The 23,987-nt window shown below is 45.3% G+C and overlaps 1 protein-coding gene across 1 annotated transcript in view; it reads left to right on the forward strand.

The window, feature by feature from the left end:
• ASAP1 (ArfGAP with SH3 domain, ankyrin repeat and PH domain 1) overlaps window positions 1–23,987 on the forward strand; it is a 348,258-nt gene that overhangs the window by 63,870 nt on the left and 260,401 nt on the right. Inside the window, exon 3 of the mRNA XM_080800600.1 lies at window positions 11,184–11,310. Coding sequence (XP_080656726.1) covers window positions 11,184–11,310 — 127 coding nt within the window. The remainder of the gene's footprint in view (window positions 1–11,183; window positions 11,311–23,987) is intronic.

Raw genomic sequence — 23,987 nt, forward strand, 5'->3', positions numbered from 1 at the left:
GCATTTCCCTACATGATTAATAATATGGAATGTCTCTTCATGTGCTTATATCTTCTTTGGAGAAAAGTCTATCAAAGTCCTTTTCCTATTTTAAAAATTACATATCTTCTAATTGTTGAATTGTAAGAGATAACACATTTTGGATACTAGACCCCTATCAGATTATGTGATTTGCAGATAGTTCCCCCCATTCTGTTATATGCATTATCCAATTTACTCTTTAAAAAAAAAGAAAAAGATGTATTTATTTGTTTTAGAGCATGTGGGGAGGGGCTGAGGGGGAGAGAGAATCCTCAAGCAGACTCCCCGCTGAGTGTGGATCCTGACACAGGGCTTGATGCAGTCTTAGTCCCAGGACCCCAGGATCATGACCTGAGCCGAAATTCGGAGTCAGCTGCTCAACCAGCTGAGCCATCCAGGCGCCCCCTAACTTACTTTTTATAGGAATCCTTTGAGGTGGCTATTGTTATCTGCATTTTGCAGAGAGGAAGCCGAGGTTCTGAGGCAGTGAATCGCCTGTCCGTAATAGCACATCCGCTAACTCTGAAGATGGTACTGGAGCCCAGGAAGACGTTAGTCAGGGCTCTTCTAGTTTTGTTGGTACAAACGCACCTCAGGCCATCTTCTGCTAAAAAAGAAGTTGCTTATAGACCTGGGAACTTCAAGGGCTGGACTGGCATCAGGCATGGTATAGACTATGTAGGGCCAGTGCTTCTGGTGATGTCACCAGGACTCTCTCTGTCCCTCTGTCCCTCCCTCCAGTTCTTGCTGTCTTCTGGTTGGCATCATTCTTAAGTATGCTCTGTTATGTGTGGCAAAGATGGTTGCCAGGAACTGAAGGCTTACTAAGTCCTTTGAGCTAGAACATACCGCTTCTTACCCCCCAGCACCCATGTCAGTCCTATGTAAAACTCCCTGATTGGCCTTGCCTGAGTGTATTGCCTATCGATGGGAATACCCATCAGTACTGCCTTCAGAAGTCTGGGATACTTTGAGTGGACAGCTGGGCCCAGCCCTCTGGTTGGGCACGTGGAGAATATGTTTTTGACATATTGACACTCTCTGGAGAATCACGTGGAGTCAGGGAGGGGGTAGTTCCTAAAAGAAGGGGATATGTAGGGCAGACAGAAAATATAGCCAATGTCCTACAAGGTCTGTCTGAACTGCTAAATTCGGGATGCTGAAATTAGTTGGGGGTAAATGAAAGTTAATTCCCAAAGGCAGACACTAGGACAAAAATCAGTTTGCTCATAAAATAAAAATGAAAGATACTGAAAATAATCATTTCCAGATCCAATCAACAGTGTGCGCTCTGCCATCCACTTAAATAGAGCAGTTTTATAAAGTAGTTTGCATAATAACCTCTAAATCTCTACGGCCAGAGCAATAAGACTAACTTTTCAAAAACAAAAATTAAATAAAAAGCAAGGAAGAGAAGCTAGATGTGTCTGCCCAAAGGTTTGCTAGCAATTGTAGAGGGTTGTTTTTTTGTTTTCTTTTCTTTTGTTTTTTTAATTAGAACCCCTAGTGTGATGCGGAATGTTCACATGTGAGAAAGATGCTAACCAAAGAGCATATGCTAAGAAGAAAGCTCTGCAGTGGGTGGGCAATTTTCCTCTTTCAAATAGAGCGATGCCCTACATTTGACATAATTAGGAAAAAATTCTGTTATAATACAGCTTATTGTTATGTGGGTTTAAATACCTTGCAGGTGAAATCATACTTTTGAAAAGCAACAACTGGATACTGTGACAGATTCATATAATGTAGGGTCCCTCTAACAGGGGACCCCCAACCCAGACCTGATGACCTCTAGACTGTTCTTGGCTTATAGGTAGATCTGAAGGCAGAGCTGGCGGCCTTGTGGTGTTTGGGGTTGGTTGTAACACTGATGTCAAAAAGGAATTCATCAAATTACAGGATGTTATTTTCCTAGGATCTGAGAGCTTCTGCCCCAGGCTCCTGGTTTTAACTACAAGCAAAAGGAGGCCAAAGGAGGTGAAATGATTTGACTCTGGAAAAGGAGCCAGCCTCCCTGGCATTCCCTGTTCCTTCTCAATGCCAAAGTCATAAATAGCTGTCATTTATCAAAGTTTTCTTCTTGAGTGGTGTTTCAGATGATCAGCAGCTTTGAAAAGTGCTCATAAAAATAGGTCTAACTGGGCTTTGGGCAAATCAGAGAGCTAGCCATACATGAAACAACCTCCTTTCCTTTTTTTTTTTTTTTAAATTTTTTTATTTTTCGGACTTGATATTCATAGGTCACATATTTGAAATCCATATTTATTTCTGTTTGAATTCTTTGATCATTTCATCAGTTGTGCTGAAAACTTGTGTCTATGCCTACGTATGAGGACAGGGACTGTCTTGTGTATTTCCTTGGCTCCCAAAGCATCCAGCATAGAACCTGGTTAGAATACAAATGGTGATATTTATAGCTAACATTTACTGATCACTTTCTGTTCTCCAGGCACTGTGCTAAGCATCGTGCAAGGATTATCTTGGTTATACCTCACAACAGCCTTATGAGAGAAAGGTCTTCTCATTATCTTCCTTTTATAGGTACAGAAATTGATGTTAAATATTTTGCCTAAGGTTAACACTCCTTGTGAAGTCACGGAGCAGGGAGTTGAACTCAGGTCATCTGAATCCAGATCATGCATGTATGACTTCTTAACTCTTACAAATGGGCTCTTAAGGAAGGGAGGATAGGATGGGAGAAGATAGAAGGTCTATGCATGGACACTGATTGCCTTCGAGCTCCCCAGTTTACCTGGCTTTGGAGAGAAGGAAAGAAAAGAAAAGAGATGAGAATAAAAACCAAAGGAGGAGTACCGCATCATACTCACAATCTTCTTGCTCAAAATTAGGGGTGTCAGTTTACTGACCTTGTGCTAGATTTTATACGGTTACAGTTTTTAAATAGTGCACAAGTGTCCATAAACATTCCTTGATAGTGTGATGCAAGACCAAGCAGTCTCTTTCAAGTATTTTTCTGAAGACACGGTTTTTAGTCCCTTCTTTGAAATGTAACTGGGAAAGGTGGAGGAGGAGAGAGTCTGTTGGGAACCGGGATACCTGGGATGTGGTCTTGGTTCCCCAAAAATCTTCCAGGAATTGGCTGATAGTCTTTGATGGTGTTCAATGATGAAAGTGACTCCAAGAACCAGGATTCCTCCCATACCCCTGTCCCTGTGAATGCTCATTCATTCTTCTCTTCACTTATTCAGTGAGCATCACTCAAACATGTAGGGCTTTAGGATTGTCATAGTGGATGGAAAATCCCCTGCTCTCAAGGAGCTCACAGTCTTGTTGGAGAAATATAAGTATTTGAAAAATGGTGCCATGGAACAGGGTAATAAAAGCGGCATGTTCTTAGTCTTGAGATAGCACAGAAGTGGGCATGAGAGTGATGAAGTCTAAGCGGAAAACAAAACACATCTGTCACAAAAAAAAAAAAAAGAAGAAGAAGAAGAAGAAGAAGAGGGGGCACCTGGGTGGCTCAGTCGGTTAAGCGGCTGCCTTTGGCTCAGGTCATGATCCCAGAGTCCTGGGATCAAGTCCTGCATCAAGCTCCCTGCTCAGAGAACCTGCTTCTCCCTCTCCCTCTGCCTGCAGCTCTGCCTACTTTTGCTGTCTCTCTGTCAAATAAATACATAAAATCTTGAAAGAAAGAAAAGAAGGAAGGAAGGAAGGAAGGAAAAAAGGAAGGAAGGAAAGAAAGGAAAGGAAAAAAGAAAAGAAAGGAAACCTGATGTTCTATAAGTTCTTCTCATTTTTAGGCTAATGTTTCTTTTTCAGAAATAAACTAAAATTTAAAATCGCTCACTCCTGTAGATTGCAGGTTTTTAGGAATCCCATATAACACCACAATTTTTCTTCACTGGAGGTTGTTTTACTCATATTAGAAATGATATAATTCATAAAAGGTTGCCGATTCAATCCAAAGCACATTTATTGGGGACCCCCAGGGGACATGTACTAGGCAGTGCCTTCTGTGGGGAGAAGCCTGCAGGGTTCGCATTCAGACTGACTGTGAGTGGTAGTTCTCCACTGATTAACCATTGACCTCAAGCGGCTTTTGCGTGTCTCTTAGTTTTCTCAGCAGAAAGCGTGGTACTTCACGAGGCTCCTGAGGAGATTTCAGGAGATGGTGCTTGGAAATTACCAAGCCTGGGCCTCCAGGAGCCTCGGGGAGGTAGGTGATACAGAGAAGGATAGATTCAGTCCCCCACTGCCCTCAGGGATTGACAGTCTAGGAATTTTGTAGTGCAGGAAAATCAGTAGCAAGATCTGAGTTCTGAGCTGAGCCCTGCCACCCACAGAGCTACTTGTCACTGGGAAGGTTCTGTCTCCTTGTCTGAAGTCCCTTCACGCAGTGCCAGCATCCCCCATTGCTTATGCAGAATGAGAGAAGCTATCTTGCAAGCAACCACGGAAAGATTAGTCTCAGCTGGAGGGATAGGCAAGGGGGGTGCTCTCCAGACCCGCGAAGCTTGCATTTGAGTTGGGTTTGTAATGAGTTCCCCAGGAAAAAAGGTAACCCATAGACTCTATGGGAAAGAAAATTATCCTGGGGCCACGGACCCACTGTCTTGGATGAGCTTGTGGTGCAACGTGGCTGATGACATGGACTGGGAAATCGGACTGGTCAGTCTTGCTCCACCACTTGCCAAGGTGACCTCTAGGCTTCAGGTTTTTGTATAAAGTGGGGAGAATACCAGTGCCTGCTCTACAGGGCTGCTGTGAGTATATAGTGAGGTCATGCCTGCAATGAGGCAGGAGAGTGCAGGCCACAGAAGCAGCACACCCATCGTCAGCTGATACGATTTCCCAGGACACACAGGAATCTCTTCTTGAGTTCATTCCGCTGATATGCATACTGTGAGTCTGCAGGTCCCAGCACTCTACCTGACTCTTTTTTTTTCTCTCCATCAGAAGGAACAGTCAGGGATCAGGGAGGTGGAAGAGAGAGTGGTTTTTTTGGTCTCCAAATAAACCACGTAGTTCTCTTTACTTGCTGAGGAGCACTTGAGCGGTTTACTTGGAGCATTTAAATTAAGTATATTTGGGAGTAGAATAGGCTTTTTATTTATTTATTTATTTATTTATTTATTTTTATTGCATGAAATTACATGAGTGCACTTGGGAAGCACTCACACAGGCACATGACAAAAGCAGTCTTTATTTAGCTTCGGGAGAATATGGCAACAGCAGCCTAGCAGTAAAACACAGGCAATCAGATGCATCCCTCCCTCCTCCTGCCCCCTCCCACACCCACCCTGCAGTGCTTTCCTCTCTTCTAGCACTTCATTAAGATGATAGAAAACGAATTCATAAGTCATCAGGTAAAACAAGGCAATAAGAATACTCTCTTTCGCTGCCCGGGTTGGGAGAAAGATCTAACAGAGTAGCACTGTGCGAGGTCGAGTCAAGAGACAGATTTTGTACGGGGTGGCAAAAGCCTTGGATGTCGTCTGCCAGGCTCAGGGATCTTAACGTGCAGGGAGATTTCCTCGTGTCTCAGTTTCCATTATAAACTCCCACATCAGGCCTGTTGTATGAATGAATTCAGAGGCTGCATCCGTAACCACTAGTGCAGCGCCTGGCCCAGAATAGGAGCTCAGAAAGTGGTGTTCTGTACCTCGGTACCCACAGGGCTCTCTCCGGTAAATCTGCGATAATTGTACTTACTTTATAAAGTTGTCATGAAATTTAAAGAAGGCTGTTGGGGGGTGGGGGGCATGCCTGGGTGGCTCAGTCGGTTAAACATCTGACTCTTGATTTCGGCTCAGGTTGTGATCTCAGGGTCCTGGGATGGAGGCCCTCGTCTGTCCAGCGACTGGCCTCTGCTCTCAACAGGGAATCTGCTTTGCCCCTCTCTTTGCTCAGTTCTCTCTCTTTCTCTCTAATAAATAAATAAATAACTCTTAAAAAAAATAAAAAGAGGGAAGGATATGTGTGTCCAAAATTCTAATTCTGTTCACTTAGCCAAGTGTTTGGTACATAGCGGATCTGTGTGCCTTTCTTTTTCTTTTCTTTTCTTTCCCTCCCTCCTTCCTTCCTTCCTTTCTTTCTTTCGGAAGTAGTATCAGAATTTGTATCTCCAGATAAGGTTTTCAGTATTCCCATATTATCTGAAAAGTATCATCTACTATGATAGCTCAGATCTTGGTAAGCACGTTATGTGGCCTAGTTCACTGAATCCTCAGAGCACTAACACAGTTACTATCATTGTTCCCATTTTTAAGATGCGAAAACTGAGACCCAGAAAAGTGAATTACTTCAACAAGGTCTTAGAGCTGCTACGCAGCAGAGATGTGAGCCCAAATCTTTTTTTAGCTAGAACTCATGCTCCTGCAAAATAAACAAATTCCTTAAAACTAAATAAACTCAAATATAATTCTTGCAGCTTGTAACTCATGCTTCCTGCAAAATAAATACCCTGTTCTATCCTCTAGAAGTTGCCTTTGAATGTCCTTCTTTTTTTTTTTTTTTTTAAGATTTTATTTATTTATTTGTCAGAGAGAGTGAGCACAGGCAGGCAGAGAGGCAGGCAGAGGCAGAGGGAGAAGCAGGCTCCCTGCTGAGCAAGGAGCCCGATGTGGGACTCGATCCCAGGACCCTGGGATCATGACCCGAGCCGAAGGCAGCCGCTTAACCAACTGAGCCACCCAGGCGTCCCTGAATGTCCTTCTTTATGGGAACTGTGTTCCGTGAAAATGAGGCTTTTATTTTACGGCCTTAACTCATTTCTGATCCTGACTTGTTTTCATTCTGTTGGACGCTAGATACTGGTTATTTACTTCCAAAGTCCAAAATCGTCACTCATGGATTTGACCTCACAAAGGATGTTTGCAAGAATAAGCCAGGTCTCTGAAGAGGATTCCCAAATCTGAGATCTCCTACTGTGGGAATTGCTATGTAGCCTCCCCCCCGCCGCCCTTTTTTCCTCCTCCAGGTGACTAATATAGAGATATATCTGAGTCCTGGAATGAAAAGAGGTGTATTTATAGTCATACTTCACATAAAAAGCTAGTTCAAAGGGAACGAACATTGGTTCATTACTCACTATGCGTCAACCTCTTTATCCACATCCCCTCCATTTATTTCCCCTAACAGCCTGTAGTGTAGTTTTATTATTGCGCTGACTTTGCAAATAAGACAAGGCTGATAATCTACAGAATAGAGATTCCAACCCCAGTTCACATAGCATAAAGCATATTCTCTTCCCACCCTATTGCCCCTGTCCCATGAAGGCACTGGGAGCTTCTGAAGAATGCTGTAAGTTCCATCCCATCGGGTTGGGATGCTGGCTGGTGCTGCTGATCTTGCTCCCAGAGAGCACCCCAAACTCCCCACCCCACCCTCTCCCCGGTGCACTGTTGGCCATCTTGCAAGTGCACCCCGTTGGTTGTAGGTAGGTGGGACAGAGAGAAGCCTGTATTTGGAAAGAGAAGTCTGCCAATTCCCTGATGACAGTGAGGTCCATAGTGCCATCCCTGTCCATGAGAATAAGCCACCACTCTTGTTATTAAAGCATGCTACAAGGACTCCCGGCTTAACCCAGTCAGCAGTGCTCAGACTAAGAAACTGCTTGAGGAGTGTGAGGGTGTTCAGCTGCCTTGATGGGGATGATGACAACAGCAAAGATGACGCGTGCTTCCTACAAAGCCAGGCACACACAAGTATACATATGCGTGTGTTTCCTGGCTCTGCAGAGGGGGATGTAGATTTCTGAGCAGCTCCACACAAAGAAATCCAGCGTTTTAAGTTTTGCCTACATCAGACTCTATTCACTTTGAGATATCCAGGAATGGTTTTCAGGCTATTTGAGAAAATGAGAGGTGCAGATGGCATGCACCGGGTCATGGTTTCAAATTTTAAGGAGGATTATGGCCCATGAACCCCAGAAATTGTGGGTAGAGGTGTGAACCTTTGAAATTCTAATTGCAGACCAGTCTGAGGAGGTATATACTTACCGGGGCACAATATCTCATTGTTCACGTATTCCTTTCCTGGCCAGAGGAGATGGGGAGGAGGAACAGTATAACATAATCTCCAAGTGAAACTGAAACAATTGATGGCAGCATTTTGAGCTCTCCGGTGAATTCTGTTACTAAAGAAATCCCCGGCTGTTTACCATTGCTGCTAGCTTAGCTTCTCATAATAAACTTTATTCCTTGTATTGTAGAGTTGGGGGTATACACAGATTCTATCTACTTCAGCTGGGAGGGATCCGTGTGGTCTTTTGGCACACCACCTCTTTATTTCACAGGGGTGGCACTAAGGCTTACGGTGACAGCATCGGTTATTAGGAGAGAAAGGTCGCAATCCAGGGCTCTGGGACCTGAGGCAATTATTCACTGACTCTAGGCTTTTAATAACAGCTCATATTTATCAAGCATTTATATATGTCATACATACGGGATGGAAGGAGCGACCAACCCCGGGGGAGGTGACAGGCATTAGATGACTTGCAATATAGAGGATAGAATAAATACAACATCAAAGTCAAAATTGATTTCCAGCCTAGAGGAAGTCCTCCTTGGAGTGGATGGAAGTCCAAGTACTGGGTGTTATACTCATCTGCTCCATGGAGAAGCACAGGGTTACTAAGTCCCTGAGCTTAATTAGCCCAAGCTAGTTGGAGCCATATCTGCAAGTCACAGAACTTGCAGATGCAGGATGACTCGGTTAGTGTGTGAAAGAGAGGAAGGATTTTCTTCTCAGTGGCTCATACTCCAAAAGCTAATTTTCTGTCAAGCACTGCACATGACCAAGTGACCTCCAGGTGCCAGTCTTCGGCTGCCTGCCCTTGCCATCTGGCTAACTCCCTAGAACCTCAACCTTGGTGTGCCCCAAACCAAACTTGTGTTGTTGTTGTTGTTGTTTTTTAATTTATTTATTTGTTTGAGAGAGGAGTGGGGGCAGGGCAAGAGGAAAGTATCTTCAAGCAGACTCCCAGATGAGTGTGGAGCCTGACTCAGGGCTCCATCTCATGACCCAGGAGATCATGACCTCAGGGGAGACCAAGTGTCAGGTGCTTAATTGATTGAGTCATCCTGGCACTTCCCTCCCCAACCAAACTTTTAAAGTGCTAATGAGGAGAAAGTGAGTGCCTACTTCTTTACTTATTTTTTAGACTGTCTCTCCAGGTTCATTTCTCAGTGCTTTACTTGGCCAGAAAAAAATGTTTATTCACATACACTGCCTTATGAACTTCTCCCTGTGGTTAGCTGAAACCCTTGCCTACCTGGCATGGACGCGTGCTTTGTTGGAGGCAGAGTGCAGGGTCCTAGGGCCAACACAGGTAGATAAAACTCCTCAAACTCATTTCATAATGGCTTTCCTGTGCACAAAGTTACTTTCTCATCCATGGTTCATCTTCATGTGAGGCAACTGAAGGCCAAGATCCCATAGCCAATAGGATGTTTCTGGGATGCAGCCTCTTGTTCTCTTTTCTGCTCAAGATGTCACCTGTCAGGCCTTCTCTGAACATGCTTACACCTGTAAGCATGGCACCTCCGTCATTTTCGTATTTTATATGTACTCCATGTTATATCACATGATTTGTTGGTTGTCTCCCTACTAGTAGGGAAGCTACTGTGAGCAGGGACATTGTCATTACTGAATCTTCAGGGCATGTCTTAGGCCCTTAGTAAGTATTTGCTGACAGTGAGGTGATGCATTTTCATTTGACTAGCACTTGGCTACTTCTCTGTGCCAGGCCCAATGCTAGGCAAGGTCCCTGCCTTGGGGCACTCCATTGTTGTTGTGGGTAAGGACTAGGGAATGGACACCTAACCACACCAGATGGCAGGAACTCAATCCTAGGGAGAGGCCACAGGGCCAGCCTTCCGCCCTAAGGGGGTACATTTGGAGATGAGTTTGTAAGACTGCTCCTATTGGCTTCAATTACAGGGATCCTGAGAAGGTTCCCAAGGGCCTAGCTTTCTTCTTTAAAAAAAAAAAAAAAAAACACACAAAACAATTTTAACCGCAATCAGTGGTGAGAAATTAAATGGATTCTTTGGACAAGTAGATGGAGCTAGTTAAAATAGCCATCTGCCAGGACCAAGGAATGAGCAATCTGTTGGTACTTTCTCCGCTGAAATTTGGCATCTGCTGAGCACTGTACACCATTTGCCCCTCCGGAAGTGCCTTTTGCACTCCTGACCCGCATGTGTTCTGCGGGTTAAAAAAAACTTACAGTGCAAATGGAAGAGTAAAAATTGCAATTAAAAAAAACAAAAAAAAGCAAAAATCCTTTCATTTGTCTTAGCATTTTAGCGACCTAAGCAAACTGCACCTTCCAAGGACGAGGAGCGCCCTGCACGGGGACCGAGGGCGGGAGCCAGGCGAGCGCGCCGCTTGCAGCCGGGACCCCGAGGCCGCCCCTGCGCCCGCGCCCACTTCGCTCTGCCCACGGCCCTCGCAGAAGGAGGCGGCTCTCCCGGCCTCGCTTCCTGCACCCACTCGGGACTAAAAAAGAACGCGCATAACTTTTTTTGGTCCGTCTTCCCGCAGAACGCAGGCGTAACGAGCTCGCTGAAGTAACCGCTCCGGGGGCGGTGCCGGGACGCGAGCTTCCGGAGCCCCGCAAGCCGTGCGGCCCCCACCCCGGCGCCCGCGTCGGAACGCGACCCGGGAGGCAGCGCGGGGCGCGGGCGGGGGCGGGGCGCAGACGGAGGCGGGGCGGCGGCGGCGGCCGGGGCGGGGCGGCGGCGGCGCGTGCGCAGAGCACTTCCTTGTTTGTCCCCGTGACTGTAGCGGGAGCGCCGCCTGCCCGCCGCCCGCCCGCGGGAGTGTGCGCTCAGTCAGTCGCTGTGCTCGCCGCCGCCTGTCAGAGCGTCTCGGGAGGCAGCGCCGGCCGACCCGAGCCCCCGCGTGGCGCCGCGCCCCCTCCCCCGCCGCCGGCATGAACACAGGGAGGCGGGTCCCCGAGAACCCTCTGCCTCGCGCGCCGCTCGGAGTTTGAAGGGCCCCGCGCCGAGCGCTGCCGCCGCCGCCCGCTCCGCCCGCTCTTTCTCCCGCCGCCGCCGGGGACGGGAGCCGCGCCAGGCCGGGCGCCGGGTGGCAGGCTGCGAGGGGCGTTCATGAGCCGCCGGGCGGCCCGCGGCCCCGGGAGCCTGCGCCGTGACTCACTCCCCGCCCCCGCTTGTGTCTCGCCCCCCCGGCAGGATGCCGGACCAGATCTCCGTCTCCGAGTTCATCACCGAGACCACCGAGGACTACAACTCGCCCACCACGTCCAGCTTCACCACGCGTCTGCACAACTGCAGGAACACCGTCACGCTGCTGGAGGAGGTAGGTCGGGGCCGGCGCGCCCCACCGGGGACCCCGGCCGGTCCGCCGGGACGCCTCGATGACCCCCGCTCGCAGCCGGTGCCTCGCAGTTGAATTGTCTGAATTTCTGAGCGGGGAGGAAAGGGATATCGGGGGCTGGGGCAGCCACACCCCCTCGGAATCCCCCCCTTCCCGCTCCCGGGTGAAGAGGGGACTTAATATGGGCAGCCCCTTGCCCCATTTGCCGGGGCGTTGATTCCCCGGAGGTAGGAGGTGGGGAGAGGATGGAGCGAGCTCCTGACACCCCTAGGAAAAAGAAGAGGGAAGTCCTCTCCCTGTCTTGGACCCTTCGTGGGTGCAATACAGTCTGCCAGGCTCTTTCCACATCCTTCTGACCCTGTCATAACCCGCGAATTAAGTGATGTCAGGCCCCAGAGGGCAGAGGGAGGCAAAGCAACGTGGCCAAGGTCACCAGCAAGATATTGGGAGATGGTCAGTGATTGCCCCTCTCCGTATCCTGGCTGTGCCAGGCAGGCTTAGCTGCAGAGGCCAGGGCCCGCGAATAAAACCCCAAAGGGTGAGAGGAGACTCTGGCTGGGATTGCTTCCACCCTAGGATTCCTCCCCATCCAGTCTTCAGTGCCTAAACCCTGGGTGGAAAGAGAGATCTGTGCAGACAGGTCCCCACCCAGCTCCCTGCACCGGAGGGTTTGGTTCTGCTGAGGCTGCTGCGCCAGCAGGACTTGCCCGCAGGGCACTCATAAGCTGTGAAGGGAGACCTGAGGCTGCCAGAAGAGCTGGCCGAATTGGGAGAAAGGGGGGCCTGGGACTGCAGAAGAACAGCTTGCCTTATCTAGACCCTCCAGAGAGGCATCGTGGGTGTCCTGGGCAGGACCAAGGGCAGAGCAATTTCCTTTACAATTTAAGTGAATTTAGTGATAGGACCTGGTGGGTAGGTAAGGAGGAACCCGCAAGCTCAAGAGTTACAAAGCCTCTGAACCTCAATAAAAATAGGACATTTGCCTTGGAACTCTGCACCATCTGTAAGTGCCATAAAGCACCACTCCCCTCCAAAAAGCCAAGCCTATTTCAACTGAAAAAGACAGCATTGGGGGAACTTAGGAAGGCAGATCATTTTCCTGGGGTGGATTATCTTGTGGTTGGTTTATTTGAGGTTTGGGGACCTCTTTCTGATACAAACTCACCACAGCCAGCTCTCTGTAATATTGAGAAGCTTGGGCTTCTGTGGGGAAACTGCTCTTGGTCCAAGCTTTGCTACTCACTCTTTAGGCCAGGTTATACGCAGAATTGGTACTCTGAAGCCTAAGGTCCTAAATTTTAGGAGGGGAGAAATTTCTTTTTGTGCTGGGTCCTGTCTTGCCTTCCTGGTGCAGTGAATTAGTCTGAACATTTTATGCCAGTTGAGGAAGCTTTTAGGATTCTCTGTGAAGTTAATGTTGGGTTATTGAACTGAATTTTGAAACTCATTTGGAGAAATACCAGCTAAGATTGTTTGAAAGCCAGAAGTAAATAGATTGGTGGGGGGGGGGGGTTCTTTGTTACCTGTCATTCTGTTGCGTTAGCCTGACGTTCAGTGTCTGGGAATACTGGGAGTCTGGGAGTTGCCGGGCATTCAACCTCATGATGGGTCTGTCCTTCACTTAATAGTGATAAATTGGAACATGCTGATACAGGAGCATTTTGCATCCTTTTTGTGTACTAATTGTGTATGCCTCCTGAAGGATGTGACATTGATTAGACTGAGTGGTTATTTTCCTTCTAGATAAGTTCTTCAGTGCCTGCTAATAGGGCTGTCAGTTATTTTAACTTTCCCTTTCTGCACATTGAGATAGTGTTACTGTGTTTTGTTTGTGTGGGTTGTGGTAAGGGTAAGTAACTGATAATGCTGTTTGTAGGGGTATACGTCCATATTTCACAGCCACAGGAGAGGACAGGGTTAATGTTAATTAGATGCAGCTGCTCTAAATCTTAGTTTGAGTTAACTAAATTTAAGTGTGAATGCAACAGATGCATTTTTTTTTTAAAATAAGGTTTATTGTTGTGCAGGGTTATGTCGAAAAATAGATCCAATCATAATACAAATGTGGTCACCTATGAATTTGAGGAGGAATTAGAATCAGTCTAGAAGTTCAAAAGTGTCATGTTAGAGTATGTTGATAATACTCATGCTCTCAAAAACATTACAGTAAGTGTTACAGTCAGAATGACACAGTAATTTTGTAATTGTTTTTCTGAACTTCAGTATAGTACTGGTCAAGGATTCATTGTCCTAATCTGCATCTTTAACTCTTGACTCATAGGACATGAAGTTGGACTCATGAATGATGGCCTTTTGCATAAAGTGAAATATACCTGTTAGTTTCTTATTGATAGGTAACCACCAAGTTGAATTTTTATTTTTTTAATTTGAATTTTTATTTACCCCCAAGTTTGCATATATGGAAGGGGCACATTGTTAGAAATATCTTAAGTGAATCAGAATTCAGTTCTTAAAAAAATACAAGGCTTAAGGTTATTGCCGTCAAAATGTATGAAAAAGTTTTGGGGCAAACCACAAAATCTTGTTGGCATATGCTTCACAAGTGAGATACTTGGAAACTTTAAGAATGCTGTTTGTGTTACTTTGTGGTTATTCTTAGGAATAGTAGGACTTTTGGGTACTTTTTTGGTGATGTGGAAACTCGGGAATGGGAATTCATTTGCGCAGCTTGGAATTCTTTTAAAAAATCATTTTCTAGTTCCAGTTATTAAATGCTTTCCTGTTTATTTACAGACTTTTTTTTCTCTTTGGTTTCCTAATTAACTTGTAGTTGTCCCAACTAAAAAAACTGTAGCTCTCTAGGCTTGGAACCCTAAATTAACCCATACTCCCCCTTTTGGTGTGTCCTGTTGGCAGACTGCTTTGCAGATGTTGGTGCTTTTATTTAAATCTTTGTGAAGATCACTGTAGGAAATGGGTCAGAAATGTGTAGTAAAAAGAGGCTAAGAGTTTGCTTCTGGGCTTCACCTTTGGGGGCAGAGGGTCCCATAGGACTTGGGGGTTATGGTTAGGCTGGCGCACACAAGTGGCTGCTTTGGGAAGCAGGAATGGATTAGCTGCCTGGGTTTCATCCTGACGTCTGAGTGTTTTCCAAGCAAAAAGCCGGTGTTTTGCTTATTCAGCAGTGTGCCATTTTACTCATGACTATTTGGAAATTATGAGTAGATGACTAGGAGACTGGGAGAAGACAGTTTTGCTGAGAAAGGAGGGGAAGCAGGCATTCCAGGACCACTGTGCAGGGAGACAATAGGAAAGACTTTCCACTTAAAGGCTTAGACTGTCGATACTTAGCGCTTGGTGGAAGTCGACGTGATAAATGAAGGTCTGCTTGGTTATTTTATATTGGGTTAGCACTTTAACTTTTGTGGTGATGGAAGGGGCATATCCTGCCCATTTACTGAACGACTGCTCTGTGCCATGCCTGCTGTAGGCATGTGGCACGCATGATCACAATTAAGCCTCATGTGACTTTTATGGAGGAGGGACAGTTGTTATCTCCGTTTTACAGAGAAGAAAATCGAGGCCTAGAGAGATGAAGCGATTTATCCCCAAAGTCCCATGGGGTGGAATACGGAAATCCTTAAATAATTAGAACATAAAATAGATGTTCCAAATGCTCACAAAGATGTATTTCAGTGGCTTTGTAGAGAATGTAAGAGGCTTCCCTTTAATTGTACCTTCTAATTTTGATCTCATGAAATATGGATGCCTAAGTTCCTACATGGCTCAGTTTTTCTTCGTGTTCCCATTCCAGGGAGTTCTTAATAGTAATACTTAAATACATTCCTTATTTTTTTTTCTGTGTTTTCAAAGACTTTGATATGGTTTTTCAGATTCAGGTGTGGGAACTTTTTGGGCATAATCTAGGAATAGCGTTCACTCAAAGCATTTTTGGGGAGCACTGCTGGGTACAAGTCATTTTGCTAAGTGTAGCTGAGGTATTGAAATTGTTGTCTAGATTGTGTTATGGACGAAGTAATGGTGTTTGAGAAAGAGGTAAATAGGGCTGTCATTCTTAACAAGGTAGGAAGGGGCAGTTTGCAGGTGGGGAAAATGATATTAGGATATTCACCCCAATAATGCAAGGTGAATCACTCAAATTACCATCCAATCAGTATGCAAACTGTCCAGTGCCCAGCAGTGTGTTATTACCTGGGGATAGTAAGATGATCAACCCTGCTATTAATAAGTACTCCATCGAAGTTTTCTGAAGGGAGCTGACAATGAAGTGTGGGTCTTGCATGAGAAATTCACTTGTCTTAACATAAACACATGACATGCTTAGTCCTTCCTGAGGCCATAGAAATGTTTGAAGAATGAAGAAACGGGTGAAGGTGTGGAATGCAGGTCAATGATCCAGGCCTCTTTCATAGTAACTATATACCAGTTATTAGTGATCCTACTGTGTGCAAACCCCATGCATACTATTATTTAATGTTTACCTGGGCCCTACTATTATGTTTGACCCATCTTCCTGCAGTCGGATCTTTTGCCCAAGGGCACACATATAGTAAGTAGTAGATTTGGGCATGGATCCCATTTCTGTAACACCCCTGTGCATACTAGTTAGACTACATCTGTATGTTTCTTCACCCTCCAAGTAACTTTTAATTTTTACTCATGTTCGTTTGGACTTCATCTTCTGTGCTGATGACAGGAGGTCATTAATCTTTGATAAATGCTTTTAGGTTCTCCAGTGTTATCTGTGGAATCTCACACATAGGGCCTCTGTGGCCAGGGCTTGAAGTCTGATCTCATTCATCGGCTCTGAGTGTTCTGGAATGCAGTTGCAGTACTTCTCTTAAATTTTGAAAGCCGATAAACTAAGCAGCAAGTGCTAGTTAGGTAGCCACTGCTAAAGTTGGTTATGGTCTCAAAGTAAATCTCAGGCAGAGTTTAGATAAAATCAGGGTTAGTTCTGTGCATTGTTTGAGGTCAAAATAAGATGCTTTCTTTGTCCCTAATCTTTTGAAGATAAAACAGCAAAAGGTGAGTAAGTCTTCCCTTGATGTTGCTGTCTTACGTAGAGTTCAGGCTCTGTGGTCCAACCTTTGATCCAGTTCGAATGTACTGAGGATGAGTTTTCTCTGGACATAAGCAGCAAAGGTCAGTGAATGAGGAATATATTTATTTGCCTGCAGAAGCAGTGAGAAAAGGAAATTTCCTTTATGTACCAGAACTCATGTTTTTTCTAAAATAGGGCTTGAGCTGTTAGCCAGATATTCCAGGCTAATGCTGTTTGCCTTTTATATACATATTTAGGATTTAAAAAACATTTTCCATATGTGCTATCTGATAAAACTCCTTTGTGGTAGCATCCTTATTCTTTCACATGTGAATAGATTAAGGCCCAGAGAGGTAAATTACTTGATCAGTGTAACGCAGGATCTCTCGATTTAAAATTCTTTGTTTCTTCTGTATGTCACCATTTTTTGTGCTTCCTGTCTGCTCATTTTTTGTTCTATTTTGTTTTTTGTCTTTCAGGGCCCATAAAAATGACATGTACTGAATTTTCTTATCCCTCCTTGATTTCTAGTGCCAGCGATAAAGAGTTTAGGGTAGAGAAGAAAAAGGGAAAGACAAAGATCACTCCTTTTTTCTGTTCTTCAAAGACCTCTTGTTGGATTGCCCTCGAAATTTCAGCTGTTTGTAGTTAGAGATGGTGCTGCCAGCAGTCGTCCCTGGGCTCAGCAGAAGTGAAAAAGGCCCAGTGGCTTCCAGCTCTCCCCTGGCACACTTAGTCTGGGACTGTTGACCAGCCCGTCTTTGACTGTGAGCTGCCCACAGCCTTGGCCAAGGAACCACTGCTCTTGGTTAAGGTTGCTGGAGGACTCTGGCTCCCTGCCTCTGGCTTCCTGGTTGTCCATAGCCCTGCCTTTGTGCTGGGTGTTGGGAATCACTAATAATTGAAGTCAAATGGAACCTGGAGAAAGTCTAAGCTGGTGCTTCCCAGCCGAGGAGCCTAATCTCTGACGGGCCCATGGAAGTGGTGATGGGAGTCTAATAATCATGTGCAGTATTTCAGAAAAATTAATAGATGCCTTAATAACATGGTTCAGCATATCCCTCATGCCACCTCTCTTTGTTTTTGGTCAAACTGTATCAGCTCAGTGGTCTAGCAAGGATTATCTTCTGCTGATCAGAGGCTTGGATTGCGTGTTAGAGATTCCTGCAGTTGGGAAGCCAAATATGATCTCACTCCTGTGATTGGTTTCCTAGAAAAATCTTCGAGTTTTGTATCCCCATGGGAGAAAACTCAGAAGGAATGAGGACTCACATAGACCGAATTTTGTCCTGTTATGGAGACTGAAGCCTAAGATGGGAAGGAAATTGGGCAGAGATTTGATTCAGGTCTCTCCACTTCCGGCCCAGGCTCTTTGCACCATGCTCTCAAAAAAGGGGTATGGAGGCTGTTTGTACACGGTGGTGGGTTTCTCTCTAAAACTTGCTTCCAGGTCAGAGGAGTGGAACGTAAACCTGATTTTCGGAACTTGGTTTTGCTAGCCAGTCTGCTGGTGTAAATTTTGGTCTCACAAGGTATGTTGTGAGGCCACAGCAGCTAAGTTAAGAGGCTTTCGTCAGAAGCCTTGTGGGTTCTGGATCTTCAAACACTACCCAGACTTTTGCCTTTGTGTCTGTGAGTCAAGGGGGCCTCAAGAGAGGTGGTTTCCATTTATGTAACCTAGTCATTTAGGGGCTAGAGCCAGACATTGGCCTGAGCCATTCCCACATGTAGTAGTTAAACATGAGTAAGTGATGGGCTCGAGACCACTTTGCCATCTGAGCCTCAGTTTCCTCAGTGTTAAAGGAGATACAGGCGAGGCACTCATCACATGACTTCTTTGCTGGTAAAATGTGACCTGATGAATGTCAAGGTCTGACCAGTCAGGATTAGTCAGCCTTCCTTTTGTGGGGTGGGGAGGAAGGAAGTGAGAGGCATTCCTTGGTAGGGAGATGGGCAGAGTTCTCTCCATTGTGAACCAGTGGCAACACTAGGTTCCCTTACCTGGGTTCATTGTAGCCCTCTTGTCTTGGAATCTGTGTCAGGCAAGTTACTGAACCTTACTGTGTGTCAGTTCCCTCATGGGGATCGAACCTCTCCCTTAGGATAGTGCCTGTTCTATGGTAAGGGCTCTAGAAATATTGTTCTTATTATCCTCATGCTGTTGCTGTTCATTTTGGATTAGACCCTTGAATGTGTAGCTGAGAGGACAAGACTTGGTCGACTCATTTCAGGACGGTGGGTGATGAAGAGGTCAGATGGTGGAGCCAGCTGTGTCCCTTCAAGGAACTGGATGGTGGAAGTATAGATGAGACTGGAGGGAGGGCTAGTGCAACAGTAACACTTGCACCATTGGGGGGCACGTGACAGTCAAAGCCAATTTCATCTGAAGGAGACCGACCCCTCAGTTTTCCATAGGCAACTCTTGGTGGGTGAAGTCAGGGAACCACTGACCCAGACCAGCCTGAGGGTTGGCCCAGTTGGGCTCTGCTGGTGTGGCCTCACTCTCTGGGCTTCCTTTGTGCCTGCAGATTCTTTCTGTTTCCTGCCTCCCCCCACTTTCTCTCCACTGGTGCATCAAAGCCATGACAGTGCTGCCCCATTTGATTTTTGCTGGGGCGGGGTAAGGAGCCACTTTTTCTGTTACGTAATAAATGCAGGTACTTGATTCTGGTCATTTGTGGGGAGCTGTGGGGGGAAGCATTTATGCCTTGCCTCTGACTGGGACAGAGCGTGGCAGCTACGTTGTATGCTTTACTGTTTACAGCTTGAAGTTCTGAGGCCACAAGGAATTCTGTTTTGGTTTGGAGGCAGGCGCCTGAAAGTAAAAAGAACTTATCCTTGGATTTACATTTCATTGTGTCTCCTAGCTTCTTTTCAGTGTCAGGAAGATGAGTTTTAATTATTTGTGAGGTAGGGGTTCGGTCAGATCTGGAAGCACTTGACCCCACTTGGTCATAACAGAGTCTGAGAGTTGTAGGTTCTTCCAGCCCAGAGCCCGTTCTGAGCAGCCCGGTGTTGTGGTGCTGTTTGTGGTCACTTATGTAAGAACTGAATTTTAATGCTGAGGCTATGGTGTAATTTTCCCCAGAGAACTGGAATATATGTCCCTTTGATAAGACAGCACCCGATTCAGCCACCTAGAAGCTAGAAAAATAAAACCAGAACATCATGCACAGCGACTGCATTTTGGTACCAACTGCTAAAGAAAGCAGAGTTGGCTACGTCAAGCTGGATCATCCCTTTCACTGCCACACGTGCTCTGGATAGAGAATAGAAGCTCTTCCAAGCCCTGTACTACTAATACAGCTTGGATACCTTATATTTCTGTAGCATTATGCTCAGGGGTGAGAGCCAAGACGGCCATGTCTCCAGTGCCCAGCCTACCAACTGACCTGATGACTGTGTGATAAAATAAATTTGACAGAGCTGAAAAAGGCCTTTAGAGACTGTCTGGTTCAACTCCTCTTTGCTAGGATGATGAAGTTAGGCTCTTCCGTTGTAAGTAACAGATTCTACCACCCCTCCCTCTGCCCCCAACAAAACAAAATACAGCTAGTTTAAGCACAGTAAGGACTTGCTTTAAAGACTCATGGGGCTTTTTCCTGGAACATGAGGGGCAAGAATGGTAGGATGCTTGGAGATTTTCTTCTGGGCAGATGGCAGAGGATGGCAGCCCAGGCCCTCCCTGCCCCCTCACTCCAGTACCCTGCGCTGAGTCTCTGAAGCTGATTGACGTAGCTGGAAGGATGGGACTGGTCCAGCTTGGGTCAGGATACGACCACTAATCCAGTCGTTTTTGGCTAAGTTTCTGGGGTTACCTGGTGGGTGGGTCTAAGCCCTCACCTTCGTCAAGGACTGGGTGTGATAGCGATCCTCAGAGAAGAGTCAAGAGGGTAGACTTTGTACACCCAGATCACACAGCAAAACTGGGACTTGGATCTGGATCTTCTAGCCCCACGGTCTTCGTCCTTGGCGTGAGAGGGAAGTGGAGACCACAGCACCTCACAGGGTTATCAAGAGAACCAGCTGCGTGCCTAGCATCCAGTGAAGCCAGGAAGATGTGTACTTCTCTGCCCTTCCCCCTGGAAATCTCACCTCCTCTTGACCCTTCTGCAGTGTATTCATTCGGGACATTTTGAAGGGCTGTGGTCAGAGCACTGTGCTGCCTAGTTGTAGCTTTCCTGATGTGGTCAGGAAAGACCAACATTCCACACAGGGTGTGGGTAGAGAAGAAGCACGCCATTGCCATTTAAATCCACAGTGATGACATGGTGCTCAAAAATAATCCTCCATAGATACCCAGGATGGATGGAAGCCTGCAGAGCAGCTAGGCTCTGCTTGGGAAAGTTTCTGTTAAGTAACAGGACTGCCTACAGGTCTGATGAGGATGGACTGCTTTCCTTCAGCCATTAAGTGGCTTCTTCACTGACCAGTTACACACAAAATAAAATTCAAGCATCTTCATTGTTTTAAAACGTGGGAGTCTTCCTTTATGTTTCATTAATCATTTTTTTATGAAGTCCATTTCCTTTTCCTTGTAATGTTTATTCATGTTAATAGCACTTACATAAAATTAGATACTCCTTATTTCCACAAAGTGCAAATCAAAATAAGCATTCACTGCTGGCCCAGCAGCTGCTGCTGCTTTAATAATGTTAATATTTTTCATAGCAATGCAAGCAAACGCACTGCCTCACAGTAAATAAAATGGTGCCAAGTCAAAATAATGCCATCACCGTCCCAAGGCGTCCTCATTTTGTGTTTAAGAGTTTTTACAATTTCAGAATCGGCCAACGCTACAATGAGGCACTTTTCCCTATGCTTGGTTCTGTGATGGATAGCCTACATATATCATCTCCCTCAGTCCTTCCAGCAGCTCTGTGGGGATGGGTGTTGTTTCCCCATTTTACAGATGACAAGCTAGGCTTAGAAAGGATTCAGCCCAAGCCAGGCTCTTTCTTCCTTCAACTTGTTCTCAAGCAAAAATAATTTATATTATGAATGGAATGCTAATGAGACAGAACAGTCAGGAAAAAGGCTTCAGCTGAAGCATGAGATATTTAGGTTAGAGTTGAGTAAGAACTTCCTGACAGGGTAAAATACCAACTGGATGACCATGGAAACAACACATTTCCCTCTGATTTTAGGATAACTTTGTTGTTGATTGGCTAACGAACTAAATTATGTACTTATGTTCATACATGTCTTCACTTTAGTAGTTTGTAAGTATCCTGGGGCCAAGGATCCCCCTCTCTTTTTACCTAGTTGGCACTCAGAAATTTGACAAAAATAAGATTGTAGTAAAGCTATTTGATTTGTAATTGTTGAGGCAGATCTGGTAAAGGTTTTCTAAATATTGCTATCCATCTCTGTACTTTAGTTATGTGGCTACTGATTGCATAGAGCAATTGGAAAAACCCTCCATTACCAAATTTCCTGAAGGTTGTGCCACAGATTTTTGACAGACCTGGATGCTGAGCAAGATTCTTGGTTTGTCCTTTTGGTGTCTGCAACCTGCAGGCTTTCGTGGGGTGAGCGCATTCAGTAACGGTGACTGCTCTCACTGTTTGAGTTCCCAGCTCTGTAGTGGATGCCTTAACATATGTTATTTCTCACCTTCCCAGTTCCCAGGTAGCACATGATGGAGCCAGGAATCAGGCAAGTCTGTAGGGTTCCATGGCCCACACCTTCCCTCCACCACGCAGCCCCACTTTATGGTGATTTAGCTGCAAAGTGCAAGGGAAAGGCAGTGAGTCAGGTTAGCGTTTACTTTCTTAGTGGAAACAAACGCACATATATACACACACAAACACGACACGCTTCTGCCAGTGGAAGAGGAAAGCATTTCCCCCTCATTTGTTTCCTTTGAGTGGGAGGCATTTACATTTAGATAATTTACAGCCCTAATCGGGGGCAGCCAATTCATGATGTGGTATCAGAGGGATAAATGAGAGAATTGGTATTTTCAGAAAGAGTTGACCTCTCTGATTTTTCTTTGAGTGGCAAGTAGTGAATTACATGATTTAACGAGCAGTTGTGCTTTGTGTTTACTCTCCAGCATTTCTGTACTCTGTTAACTGTTTTCCAAGTACTTTCTTATGTGTTTGATTTCATGCACACAACACTGTTGGGCAACAAAGACACCTTTTCCTCATTTGTGAGATGAGAAAACAGAGGCTCAGAAAGTTAAAGTGGTTTATCGGTGGTCACAAGACTGAAAAAGTATGCTGAGGTCACACTCTGTTACCAGCCTCCTGTTTCTGAAAGAGACGGGCTTGCATGGTGGGAGATGTTTTGTCAAGTAATTTTTAACTGAAAGAATACCTTTTGAATTTAAAAAAACATAGATTTTTTAGTCTTTGCATAATTAGACTCCTCTCTGGATGCACACACATAACTTTTGTGGTCCCCCCCCCCCAGTAGCTCAGTCCGTCAAGTGTATTTTTGTTTTGTTTGTGTTTTGTTTTATTTTTATTTTTTTTTAACTTTTACACCTATGCAAAAGCAGGAAGGCTGGTGTGAACCTCTACATAGCTGTCGCCCAGCTTCACTGTGATCTGCTCTTGGTCAGTGTTTTCATCTTTACCTTCACCCCGGATTTTTAAAATCAATCCTAGATACTGTTTTTTTTTCATTCATAAGTATCCTAAAAGATAAGGACTTGGGGAGGAGCAGGGAAGGACCACATTACCATTATTACATCTGCAGAAAAGATAATTTTCTCAACATCATTACATATTCACTGTTTAAAATGATTTTTCCCCCCTTTAAATAGTTTGGTCAAATCAGGATCCAAATGAAATCCATACAAAATTGGCTGGTGCATATTGAACATTTCTTTTAATCTGTAGGTATCCTTTCTTTTTTCCCTTTTGCAGTGTTTTACTAAGAAACTGGGTTGTTTGTCCTATAGAGTTTCCCAGAGTCGGGATAATGGTGATTGCATCTTTCTGGTGTCATTTAGAATGTGCTGCAGTCTATTGACATATTTTTGTTCTTTCCTTATAGCTTTTTCATAGTAAAGAATAAAAGGAATGCATTCGCCTTATAGAAAACTAGGAGAAAGTATAAAAAAGGAGATCTGAAAGTCCATAATCCCACCAGCTAGAGATAGCTACTTCTATCCCATCAGCTGCTTCTTCCAGTTAACTGTGTCCGGCTTATTTTCATTTACCACATCATGAGCTTTTGCCCATATCATTAAAAAGTCTTCAGTAACATTTTATAAGGCATTTCATTGTACTAAGGGATTTTCCTCCTTCCCTCAAGTTGCCTCCACTGAGGAGTTCATGTGTTTTAAAAAGTTGACCCAGCAGTTGCCCACAGAGAGGACCCGCTCTTGAAGAGAAAGCAGTAGATATTTGTATCTGTCATTATCTGCACGATAGAGTCCTGGAAGTAGAATAACCAGGTCAAAAGCCAGGTCTGTTCATGGATTTCTGAAGCACTTGTCATGTAGCCACAACCCCCTGTGGAAGGTGGTCTGTGTCGTTACACCCCTAACCCTGTACCGTCTGTGAAGAGCTTTTCTCCACACACGGACAGCTTTGAGTGAGGCCACAACCTGAGTTCTCCAAAGGAGAACAACAGGCTGTCAGTGTGCTCTTGCCCTCATTTATGCATCATGTGCTAA

This window comes from Martes martes (assembly GCF_963455335.1).
Source record: "Martes martes genome assembly, chromosome: 4".
NCBI lineage: Eukaryota > Metazoa > Chordata > Mammalia > Carnivora > Mustelidae > Martes > Martes martes.